Source organism: Canis lupus, chromosome 5 (assembly GCF_011100685.1).
Source record: "Canis lupus familiaris isolate Mischka breed German Shepherd chromosome 5, alternate assembly UU_Cfam_GSD_1.0, whole genome shotgun sequence".
Taxonomy (NCBI): Eukaryota; Metazoa; Chordata; class Mammalia; order Carnivora; family Canidae; genus Canis; species Canis lupus.
In genome coordinates this window covers 45,992,894-46,006,158 of record NC_049226.1, presented here as the reverse complement: position 1 = coordinate 46,006,158, position 13,265 = coordinate 45,992,894, and the positions used below count along the sequence as shown (strand labels likewise).

The 13,265-nt window shown below is 39.9% G+C and overlaps 1 protein-coding gene across 1 annotated transcript in view; it reads left to right on the top strand.

Annotated features, from left to right (window-relative positions):
- Positions 1–13,265, top strand: part of CACHD1 (cache domain containing 1) — a 202,074-nt gene that overhangs the window by 92,942 nt on the left and 95,867 nt on the right. Inside the window, exon 3 of the mRNA XM_038538809.1 lies at positions 11,507–11,655. Coding sequence (XP_038394737.1) covers positions 11,507–11,655 — 149 coding nt within the window. The remainder of the gene's footprint in view (positions 1–11,506; positions 11,656–13,265) is intronic.

Genomic DNA, 13,265 nt, shown 5'->3' with positions numbered 1-13,265 from the left:
AGGCTTATGAATTCTAGTTACAGATTTTTTTTTTGTCCTTGTTTTGGCAAAAACCCAGAATAATCCTTTTCCCCCATTCTCTTAATTTCTATACATTGTGTTCCCACTGTTGGAGATGCAGCAAATGCAGGCGTGCAGGTACTGTTTCTCTATCAGCAAAGACAGGGAGAAGGGAGTGTTGCAGGCAGGCACCACTGGAGAGTATTTGGTAGCCAGGTACTGAAGGATGAAGCCTTTGGAGCAGGGCAGGAAAAGAAACATAAGCTCCCACTCCACTGTGCATCTCTCCCTGCTCCAGCATTTCACATAACCCTGCAGTCTGTATGTGTGCAGATGTCGTCTTTTCGTAAAGCAGAAACTTGAAAAGTATGGGCTTTTTACTCAAAATGCATCTAACTAGAAGGGAATGGACTGAGTGGAAGTCTTCATTCTATAAGCCAGGAAGACTGCATCATGAGAAATGAACATTCCACTAAAAGTGGAAACAATTTAAGCTCATTATACCCACGTTTCCAGTGTCTCTGGGTTGGATAGTACTCAAATACTGGGGAGAAGGTAACAGCCAAGATCTCTCCAAATCCACACAAGACTGCTGCTCCTACTAGAAAAACAATCCAATCGTCTACATTGGCAGAATGCATACACAGAATCTCAACTCAGAGTGTATTTGAAAACTGGTGAGCCTCCTCTAAGAGCAGGGACCACCTCATCCCTAATATATTCCTTAGCACAGTAGGAAATACTTGTGGTGAGGACGTGAAGGAATTAATTGCTGCTAATATCAAGAGCTTCAGAATTAGCCAAACCCTTTGAAAGTCTGGACCCATGAAGTAACACACTGATAAAAAATAAATCTTACCAAGATTTCAACTTTGTTTTAATATTGGAAGACTGGGCAGGTCAGGATCATGCTAAAATAGCTGATGGTGGGCATTTTCACTCATTGGTGCTTAAGCAGTCCTTTTATATGCTTTCCTTTTATATGCTGCAAAGTGCATGCTGGTTCTTCTGCAAACTCCTGGAGGAGTGTCGCTGTCACATCCTCTGACACCATGTCAGGCACCCCGACTACCACCACCACCAGGAAGGTGTTAGCAATGAATCCTACGCAGACTGCGATAGAGAGCAGGCATGCCCCAGGTCTTCTGTTTGCAATCCTCCTTGTCATCAGATAGGGGATGAGAAGACCTTCCCAAATCCAACTGTGAGTTAGAGAATGATATCAGATGCAGTTTGGCAAGGGAACACACAGAATAGTTCAGAGAACGATATAATAAAATTGTTGTGATTGAAGCAAATATCCTCATTCCTCTGGTTTGGAATCCACATGGGAAACATTACTTCTTCTTGTTTCTAGCAAATCTTAATAGCATTTCCCTCTAGCATCCAGGCTTTGCACCTCATATAAGTGGTCTATGTGAGTGTTGTGGTTGTTTCCTAATTAAAACAACAGCAAAAAAGAAACAAAAACAAAAACAAAACTCCTACCTCTGTATCAATACTTAAAGCTCTATGTCTATATTGTAAAGGCCCCGAGATCTCAGAGGCTCCTTTGTCACTACTCGGGTATCTTGAAACTAAAGCGAAGAAGTACCTTTTCTCTATCTATTGAGAGAAGTGTATTACAAACTGGCCTCCCTGTTGGAAGGTAGGACCAAGAGAGAGTGCTCTCCTTCCTGAGGTTTTCACGCCATACTCAATAATCAGGTGATTATGGATATTCCAGGCCAGTCTTCAACAGTTGAAGAAATTGAATGCTTTCTCTTGCACTATTTCCCCCCTCCTCAGTTTTATTTTTTTTTAATTTTAATTTTTTATTTTTTATTTAGGATAGTCACACACAGAGAGAGAGAGAGAGGCAGAGACATAGGCAGAGGGCGAAGCAGGCTCCATGTACCGGGAGCCCGACGTGGGATTCGATCCCGGGTCTCCAGGATCAGCCCCGGGCCAAAGGCAGGCGCTAAACTGCTGCGCCACCCAGGGATCCCCCCGCCCCTCAGTTTTAAAGGGAATTTATGTTGTGGGAGTTTGTTATTCCAAATATGGAGTACACTTTATGTTGGCCTCTGTCTTGTGCTGACTTATCTTCTTATAATGGAGGACTAGGAGAGATCTACTTACTGTATTGAGCTCTAAGGTCATTAGAAGAATTGTGTATTAATGAAGTCCTGAAATGGCATGTTCTATTCCATTGGAGAGCTAAGTCAATATTCAAAAAGGGGAAATGGAAACATCTTTTTTCCATTGTGTTTCAAGATTGTCTTCCCAAGAATTGGATTTACTAAGTTCTTGCCAGGTCAAGGGTAAGGAAGTGTTTAGTGGTAGCAGATTTTTGTTTCCCTGCCAGTGTCATCTTTCCACTTCATTGCTGAGCTAATTGACACTTGCTGGCAAGTGTTTGATCGATCTACTCTCAAAGGGCCCGTCAAGAAACCCTAAAACACTGGTCAGATGGCCTGTAACTGGAGGTTAGCTGGGGTTTTGACTTTCATTTATACAGAAAAGACTTCCTGAGTCCCTGCAGTGTGCCAGGCCCTGTCCCAAGTTGCCAGATTGGTTGGAGATGAGATATCATTTGCAGTGGGTGTGGGGAAAATTGCAGGGTCCCAGAGCCCTCCCAGCCTATCCCCAGTTTCTCTAGTGGTATGGCCTCCCGTTACTTGGAATGCTTCTAAAGTTACACCTGGTGTTGATAAGTTATGCACAGATATTTGTACTCTAAATATGGGTTTTACAAAGTAAGAGGGGCCTGAGTTTTCTTTCCTTTTCCACGATTGTGTTCTTCATGGGTCACCAGAAAATTACTAAATTCAGAAACCCAAGATATTTCGCTCCCTTTCCACCATGATTAATTTCTTACGCAAACTTCTCTCGAAAGTTGTGAGTTAAACGGTAGGGGTTAGCCTCTGTACTGTGGTTCCTGCTTCTCCCCCCCAATCCCCAATTCTCAGCCTCTTGATTTTTCTAAGGTCAAGACTAGGCTGAACTTCTTGTTCCTCATGAAGGAACAGGCTGTAAACTTTGAAGGCCTGAGGACTTGCTTATTTTGGTTTAAAGGAACCTCAGCTCAGGAGCTCCTATTACAGAATGAAGTGAGAAGAAGTGGATTGAAGCCTGCCCTTCCCATTGTTTCTTTTGTTATGATCTGGTTGTTAGGGGTAGAGTGGGGTGAAAACCAGGGCAAGAGCTTGTTGAGCCCTTGAGTTGATAACCTTGGCTTTCAGGAGGCTTGGGTGTGTGTTTCCATGACTCTCCTGAAATACCTAACACAAACTGCTGCCCAAAGCAAACCCCTTATAGCCTTTAAAGCAAACCTGCATTTTGCTTAGAGAGAAGCTGCTGCTCTCAACTGTTTCCCAGAGCTCGGCCTCCTCTGGTTCTCTGGCATGTCAGCACTTGCCTTCTGTTTTTTCCATTGCACTCCTCCCCAGCTCAGCCACAGGGGCCCCACCTCTCACAGGATCAGGGTATGTGACCCTGGAGCCCAGACAGCCTTGCACATAAATCTTCCTGGTCCACCTGCAGTTCATCTGTCAGCAGCTGCCCTGCTTCTCCACTGGATGTGCTATTCCCACACATCCGTCAGACAACCCTGAAGCTTCTGGTCCATTGGAAAGTCAGACTGACCCTATTCTGTCTACAGGTCTTCACTTATTTTGTGTTGTATCCTTGCCTGCTGTGCCTAGCTCTTCTCTGAGTGATTACACAAAGCCCAAACTCTGGTGGTTGATGAGCAGCCACATCACAATGATGGTTATTGGCCATCAGGATACCTTCCCTGAACTGGCGTTCTTTTTCTAGGCAAGACTTATGCCAGAGCAGCTGATACTACCCAGGGGGCAGGTCAAGATAGGGAATTAGACAGGTCCAGAGTTTGATTGGCTTGAACCAGAAAGGAGCAGTATTCATAGGTTTATCTGCCCTTTCCTAGAACTAGAAGCAGATTTCTCCAATATTGCAAATAATGGTATATTGTATGAGGACAGATGAATACAGTGGTGACCACTTCTAAGTCTTTTCTAGCTGCTAGGCACTGCATTAAATAAAAATACATAGTATAGTGTTCAAGAACATGGGTTCTAATTATTAGCTGCGTGGCCTTGGGCAAATTAGAACCTCTATTAAAAAGAGCATATAGCAATTACTAAAAGCTATTGGGAAAATTAAAAGGCTTGATATATAGTTGCACTTTCAAAGTGCCCAGCACATGGCCAGCAATCCATAAATGCTAATTGTTATGCTACTGATTTGTGGGGGAGGGGGAAATGGGATCCTTAAATAGGAAAAATGAACAATATGAAGTAGGTTATGAGGGGTGCAGATGGTGAGTCCAAGGTGATTTTGGAAAGGAAGGGTCTGAGGAGGATTCAAAGAGACAAAAATTGGGCTGGAACTGAAAGAACGAGTAGAACTTAGAACTTAGTTTGATCTGGGAGATTTGATTTTTTTTTCCCCCCTGCAATTTGGAGAGTTTGTAGCACATAGAGAAAATGGAGCTAGGGGTTAGAAGAAATGATCTCTACTTTCTACACTCACTCAACAGGAGTATGGGCCCACTACTGAGCCTAGATTTTCTGAGTGTAGGAATGGGACAGGGAATACCTGCTCTGCCCAGTTCCCAGGGTTGTTGGAAGGCACACATTAAGATGAGTCATGTAAAAATGCTTTGAAAATGGCAAAAACAAAAAACAAACAAAAACCCAGAGTAAAGTCCTTATCAGATCCTTAAGTTTAGAAAGAGAAGATCCCAGATGAATCCTGAGTTACCTGCAACTGTAACTACATAACCTTTAGGACATAGTGCTTTCAAAGAGGCATTGACAGCTCTAGCACGGTCCTTAGTCCAGTGTTAACGCATCCAGCCTGCCACCTGTCCAATTGCCAAAAATTATGTTCTTCAAGATTCTCCATTCAAAGTACCTGTGTCAATACATAAAATCCCCAAATAATAACTACAATAATAGTAACAATAACAGCACTAGTAACACAAAAATCAGTACCATTTATTTGGCACTGACAGTATGTTATTCTCTTGAATACTTCACAAACTTCATCCCTTTTAGTTTTCAAACAACATGAAACACCTGTTACTATTTCCAGTTTAATGATCATGAAGTTGAGACTCAGAAATAATTTGCCTAGTTCCTTTAGCTAGTAAATGACAGCTGGATTTAACTCAAATTTATTTGACTCCAAAGCTTAAGCCCTTTATGCCATTTTGCTTTTAACCTAAGAGGGGAAAATAGAAAAGCTCCCTCCTTCCCCTGCCGACCCTGTGCCAGGTTTTCTATGCAGGATGGAAGGATGAGGGTGAGTTAAATTAACAAAATGGTCAATGTTCAGGCAGCCCGCTCCCTTACTTAGGGCTTGGTTATTGGAAAACTTAGACCTTACATTACTTTCCTATCACTATCACATGCATTTCCTGGTATGGAGACTGGGCTAGAACAATAAGAATAATCCCTTGTACTTCTCTTGGGCTTTATATGTTCACCATTTGAACAGCACAATAAGCCCCTGTAAAGGGGGTAGTCTTCCTATTTTACTCATGAGAAAACTGAGACTAGTGAAGTCAGTTGCTCAATATTTCTAGCCGATAATTGAGAGAGCTGTTTAGAGAATATTGCAACTGTTAATAATTACTAAAAATAATTACCAAGAGATAGCAAAGGTACTGCATTGTATATATATCCTGTTTACCGTGTGCAACCTGAGACATGAGAATGTGTTCTACTTGAACTTTGGAATGCAGTGATGTGATGTTCAGAGATGGTAAGCATTTGTGCTTGCATATACTTAAAATTATTTGTGTCACATTTAAATAACCAAATCTTGAAACTGCTGGGGGAAATAATAATTCTTGAGTAATAAGACTGGGATTGGAGGGAAAGGGGATCAGCTATTAAATTCTTATCACAGCACAAAGGTTTTTGAATGTCAAATGTTAAACTCTTCTACACTCAATAGGAATTTTGCTATGAATCTTCAGTCCCCTAGGGTACCTTTCCTGTCGGTGCCTGTCAGCTTCATTGTTATGCATTTTAAATGCAGCTTTCCTTAACATTCAAAACTCCTTCCGGAGTTTTAGGAAAGAGACATAAATAAAGTGTGTACTCTGCCTTTACATTTTTGTTTTCTTTTACCTTTTTGTGTGTCTGCCCCACCCCCAGTCTTTAGAACTATAAAGCTAAGGTAGAGAGAGCTTTAAAAAAGGGGGCTCTGGGGAAGTATGCAAATGGCAGAAATGTCTATGGGAAAATTAAGGGAAGTGAAATTCAGCAAGAAAGAAATTCATTGATGTTGTGATGAAACGTTGTCACTGGAGATGATGACAAATTAGAATCCGTTCCCATGGGGACCGGCGTGCTACCTACTGATCATTTGACCCATGGCTGGATGTTGGCTAGCCAAAGAATTGACCCAAAAGATGACAAGATGGTTTTAGTCCCGTAGTCTCATCAGCATTCAGGAACCCCTTAGGGGATGAAGGGGAGAGGATAAAGAAGGATAAAAGATGAAAGCTGAGCTGTGGAAAGAAAAATGTTTTTAATTACACTGAGGAGGATTGTGGGTCCACCTGTAGCTTTTGTTAAGAACGTCCTTTGTTTTCTCCTGTCTGCAGGGATCATGGCAGGATACAGACCCAGAATCTGTCTGGCCTCTTGGAAGGTTCTGTGTTGGTAGCCAGTCCTCTTCAGTTTAGCGGATACATTCAGAATTTAATCTCTCTGTGGGCTATCTTTACTCTAATAGATTCTGTTATGCCCGCCGAGCAACCTGGATTTGCTTGGCATGCTGAAAGAGATTGCTTTTAGAGAGAGAGAAATACCCTGCAGTGGAGCAGGAGTTGAGGTTTCCATAGTGAATCACTATCACATTCCTTGTCAGAAGGGCATGGGGAGGTCATCTCAGGCAGTGGGGTCAAGGGAGGCCAGAGAACCACATGGGAATCAAGGGACTCTTAACCTCCACATGCCTGTTTCTTCACTTGTAAAATGGGAATTACAATTGCATCTTATTACCCTATGATGGCAGATGAATTAATTGAATGAAAATCCAGAGGAGAACATTAAATTATGAAAGTCACTTAAAGGAATAGTGCATCCATGCTGTTCTCTTTCCAGGTTATGAGCAAAGTTAAACACCCTGGAGTAATTGGATCAATTTAAGTTAGTTTGGTGTAACTTAGACCACAGTAGTCCAGCAAGAGTATTGTTTTTGGAGAATACATTATTTCAAATTTGGCCCTATCCCCTCCCTCCTTTTTTTTTTTTTTTCTTTTTTTAAATCCGTGATAGAATTCAATTCTAAAACTCCTCAAAACCTTGATTTTCATAGGAATTATGTAGAATTCTAAATGTATTTTTAGAAGTCTAATTATTATAAAGTAATGAGACTGTGTGTGGCTTATGGTACTCTGCCAAGAATTTCACAGCATTTGTTAAGATGGGTTTGAAAAGAAATGGGAGGAGGGAATTGTTGGGCTGTGTTTCTTACAGGGAGAAACAATATTGCATAGAGGTTGAAGCTGAGTCTCTGAAGTTAGAATACTACTGGGTTTGGGTGTCAGCTCTACCACTTACTATCTTTGTAACTTTGAGCGAGTTGCCAAACCTTTATTTAGTGTCTGTTTTGGTGGGGGGCAGAGGGGATGGGGGGTGTGCGGGGGGCGGGGTGGAGGGATGGGGAGGAATGGAAATGTGTACCTTACAGGGTTCTTTGAAAGATTAAATTAATATGTTTGTGAAGTGCTTAGAACAGTGCCTTGCACGTAGTTAAAATTCAACAAATGTTGGCTATTATATATTTTTTTAATAAGACAAGATGAGATATCATTACATGAAAGACAGGAGTTTCCGACTGAGAGGTGTGAATCCAGAGTGGAAGGATCTGGCATTTGAGACCTTCTGTTAATTGTCATGTGTGTTTGGGTTCTGTATGCAGGTCGCTGCCTCCAGTGATGAACATCGCAGCTCGAGACCTGTCCTAACTAGGAGGCTGAAGGCAGATGTGGCCAGCTTGCTCCGGCCTGCTACTTCTGGCCTGGCTCAACTCCTGTCCTCCCCCTCCCCCTTCAGGGAACCCCTTAGTTCAACTCTCAGCTCAGTAACGGGGGGCTTTATGCCCTGGCTCTGCCTTGGCTAATTATATTGATGGGAGTTTCGTCAGATTGTGTGATTTATCATATTTTTAAATGTGTAGCATGCGATAAGCACCACTATATAATAACTATTATAATTTTGTGAAGAACCTTGAGATGTCTTCACAACAGGTTTCCGATCCACAGGCTACAGTTTTGATAAATTCTGATGATGTAGATGGTAGTACCTAGATCTGAGCAGCTTTGAATAACGCAGCTTCAATATGTTTATCTAGGGTTGGAATTCATCCTATCTTGGTTGTTCGAGTTACTTATTGATGCATAAAGAAAATACCCCAAACTCAGTGGCATAAACAATAATTTCTTCGTGCTTGCGTATTCTACGGGTCAGGAGCTCAGGCCAGGCTTAGCAAGGATGGCTTATTTCCATTCCAGGATGTCTGGGACTTCTTCAGGGGAGACTTATCTGGAGGCTTCGTGATGCCTACTAAGAATCTGGGTTGAGATGACTTGAAGACTTGAGCAGCTGGAGTTGCCAACCAAGCATTTAGCTGTGGCTTCTCCATGTGTCTTGGACTTCATTCAGTGTGGTAGCTGAGAGCATTCCAAGAGAGACCTGTGAAAACTGCATGGCCCTTTATGACCTAGCCTCAGAAGTTACATAGTGTCAGTTTCTCTGTAGTTGACTGGTAGAAGCCATCATAACCCTTCTCAGATTTGAAGGAATGGGTGGAGAGGGAACACAGACCCCATTTGTCAGGATGGAGGGAGTGTTAAAAAAAAAAATTGCAGCAAATTTTTATAAAACTACTCGATTATGGCTCTATTTTGGGACATGTTAGGGCTTCTTACTTCTACCTATAGCAAAATAAGCCATATAGTCTCTTGCAACTACTTAACACTATCACTGCAGAATGAAAGCAACCATCAACAATTAGGTAAACCAATGACTGTTTCAGTAAAACTTTATAAACAATGAAATTTGACTTTCCTGCAGTTATTAGAACCACAAAAATACCTTTTAAAATAAGACATTTAAAAATGTAAGAATCATTCTTAGCTCATACAGAAATGGACAGTGAGCAAAATTAGAATATCATGATTAACTAGATTCTGACTTTAAGTTAGAATTCTCCAAATGTATAAAAGAAACACTGGGTATTTCTCAGATGTTTTTGTGTGTTTATTCATGTGAAAGAGAGAGAGACAAATGGTTGCAAATTCCATTTTCATTTTGAAGTGAGTTTGTAAAGCTATTACTTAGAATTTCAGTTATTTCAAGCATATTTTATCTTTATTTTTTTATTTTTTATTTTTTATATTTTATCTTTATACTGTTACAGAACATTTGTTCCCAAGAGCAAGGAAGGGCTATACTCTTGATATTACAGGTAGAAAACTAATGATATTTATTACTTCAAAACCTAAGGAGAGTGCTCGCTTCGGCAGCACATATACTAAAACCTAAGGAGAAAAGATAGAACTTGCTCTTCTTGATGGACTTTCTAGAATACATGTTGTTGTGTTTAAATAAGTATTCCACATTTTTAAAGAGGATGTTGATCCTTAGACCAAAAGATCCTTAGACCAAGAGTCTCTGGGGTGAGGTGTTTCCCCCCCCATTTTATTAATTCATTAAATATTATCTGCCTGCAGTGCCAGGCAGGTGCTGAAGATCTAGGAATGAACAACAACATATGGAGTACCTGCCCTTACAGAGCATCCAGTCTAGGGGGGTAACAGACATTAAATAGATAACAGCATTAAAACATAATGTGTGTTATGCAACAGAGGGAATGCAGGGCACTATGACAATATACTTTAGGTTTTTAAGCTGGACCTGTTACTCTCATTCTCAACTATCCATTGAATGTAAGAATCCAGGAAAAAGGGATTGTTACATAAGTGCAAACTTCTGTTTAAAAAATACAGCCTATTTCCCGAGCACATTTTTATTTACCATCCTGGCCTCCACCTATCAGATGTCAGTTGTACTTTTTACCAAATTTTAAATAACCAGAATTGTCTCCAAACTTTGACAAATGTCTGTGGCGATAGGGGGAGGGCCAGTGGTTACAAAATCATCAGCGGTCTAAATTAAGATGGGAAACTGTGTCTATACATTTTATTGTAAAGACTTCAGTGAGAAAAACACTATGATTTTTAAAAAATAATAAATTCTAGTTCAGGGATTGGAATTGCAGGTGGATTTGTTAATTTGAAGGGCACACAGTTCCTCCTCTGAAAATGCTAAAACAAATTTGGACAACATTTTATCAAATTAAATGTTACTCTGATACTCTTGCTATGTCCAGAAATTTTTCTAAACTTCATGGTTTGTGTGTTGTTTAGGAAGGCTGAGAACCTCAGTTATTTAAGTGAAACTCTGAAAACTCCCAAACATCAATGGGAACAAACAAAATCAGATTTTGGAGTTGTCTTGAAAATAACAAATGAAGATAACCCACTTTGGCTTCATGTTCTCAGCCTGTGAGCTATTGGATCGTGTGAGTTGCATGACCCAGAGGAGATGATTAGTTCTCCTCTAGTGTACTGATAATGAATAGCTCTACAAAACCAATTAGCTATAATTCTATCAGTCATTTCATTTGGGTAACATTTTGTTTAAGGGAAAGAAAAACAACACTGTTTTCCTTGGAGATCTGTAATTAAGCTGTGATATTTGATGGCAACAATGGAGGAAAAAGCAGTGTGCTTATCAATTTGCTTTTGTTATTCCCACATGAAAGTAAATTATGATGAAGTGTTCTGTTTGCAGCAGTTAAGAAAGACATTTGTCCATCTTAAAGGTGTAACAGACCAAACATGAGTATATTTTTAACTACATATTTTGCTTTATGTGGATGTCTATATTGTACAAGGCCAGGGATTTGCCATTCACGTGGAGGTCTGTGATGGTGCCCCCTGCCTGGAGTTGTGTAGCAGAAGATTCTGGATCTCATTTCCCTTCTTCGTGTATTTTTCCCTTGAAAATCTATGTGAATCCAGAACCATAAATAGTGAGTTGTTTTCTTACAATGACTATTGTTGCTTTGTAAGCCCTGTTGCCATCCTGCTGACAATAATATCAATAGACTCTGTTTTTCTTTATCTGGCAAGGCATTTTATGGATCAGTATTATTCATACATGTGAGAAGTTCTTAATGCATCATTAGCTATTAAGAGACCGCAGATACCGTTTTATTGTTGTCTGACTATCCTGGGCATTTTGCAGTTTTTATCTCAACTCACACAGTAGAATGAGCTTTGGGTGTATGTTGTGTGTTTCACCTGAGGTTTTTAATACATGCAGCCTGTGATACAGATTAATGAGCTGTTAGAAAAAAACACGATGGGTTATTGTGGTGGACTTTTGATTTATTTTGCTTACTGTTTGTCTCCCAGCTAGCCAAAAAAATCCGAGAGAAGTTCAACCGTTATTTGGATGTGGTCAACCGGAACAAGCAAGTTGTAGAAGCTTCCTATACGGCTCACCTAACCTCTCCTCTAACTGCGATTCAAGACTGCTGTACTATCCCACCTTCCATGATGGAGTAAGGCTTGAAAAATATTTTTTCTCGTTGTTTAAACTAGGAACTGAGTTGCTTTCCATTCATATTCAGATGCCTTTGCTTGTTTATTGCAAAGTGTATGGTACTTCTATCTTAAATAAGCCCTTTGTCTTTACATAGACAAGTAATTTTTCAAGAAGTGGAACTCAACATTCTATATCTAGGAAATTCCTAGGCCCTCCCCACTCACTTTTGTCAAGGTCAGCATCCAGGTTCGAAAGTATCAGATATTAGTTGAGTGCAAAGTTAAGTTAAGCTAAGAAAATTGTGAACATTTTGTCATGTTTCAACTAGTGGGTCATGAATAAAATAGTCTCACTGATTCTGGCAGTTTGCCTAATTTAAGGGAGCGCATTTTGTCTTTGGAGAGAGTAGTAAAAATTCCCACTTCATGCTTGGTAGTTTTAAAGATAGCAACTACACTACTGGGAAATACGGCTTCAGATAATACTGCAACAGCATCAGTATCTGCATAGTTAAGGCTTTTTTTTATTTATTAGCCTAGTGATATGTATATCTGGAGGGTGTAGGGTCATGTGATGCTGGAAATTGTTGGTAGTGGAAAGAATACTTCCCTCAAGGTACAAAGAACTTATTTTTTTTTTTTAAGAACTTAATTTTTACTTAGTCTTGAAACAGGCTCAGTGACCTTATTTTTGTGCATTTTTCTATCGGTGGATAATACACTTTACTATACCAATTTTCTAGGACTATTTTGAGTAACTAAAAGCTGTTAACGTACTTTTAAAAACTGAGTGTCAATGTTCTCATAATTAGTATGTATTACTCCTCTTTTTGCACGGTAAGTGCTCTTAAAGCCTTGCACAGGATGGATGCAACATAGTGTTTAGTGGTTAAATGTTTTGCTCCCAGAAGCATTTTTTTTTTTTTTTAACTTACTATAGTTTCTTGGTGGGCTGTGTAAATAGCAGGGCATCCTTAAGGTCTTTTATTCTCTGTGTGACACTACGATGAGCCTTTCTTCCTGGTTTACTCTATCAGCAGCCTAAAGAAGCTCCTCCTAGTTGTTAACTAACTAAATGCGAAAAATGGATACAGTGTAGAATGAGCCTATCTGGATAGGCATCCTCCCTGATACTCACGTGGTCTTGAATATTTGATGATTTAGCCACTCTGTCTTCATCTCTAGAGTGGGAACAATAATAAATAGTTCACAGGGTGTTGTGAGCATTTAGTGAGATCACATGTGAAAAATACTTTGTAATTTTCTGAAAAAATATTAACCCTAATGTATATGTGTGTATATGTATATACATATAAGAGTGTATGTATACAAACATACAAGTGTGTGTATATACATATACACACACCTCCCTATCATAGTGACCATCTCATTTTTTACTAGATGTAATCAAAGAAGATGTCTTTTTTTTTTTTTGTAGTTGGGGCATCAGTAACTTAACATTTTTGACAATTTCTCTCTTACCTAAAAAGAGAATGAAGGCCTAGTTGGGTTTTGAACCAAAGAAAAAACTGTTTTCAGAACAAGGAGAAGAGCTTGTGTGTGTGTGTGTGTGTGTGTAGATAGATACATTAGGAGAAATCCTTTTTTTTTTTTTTAAAGATTTTAT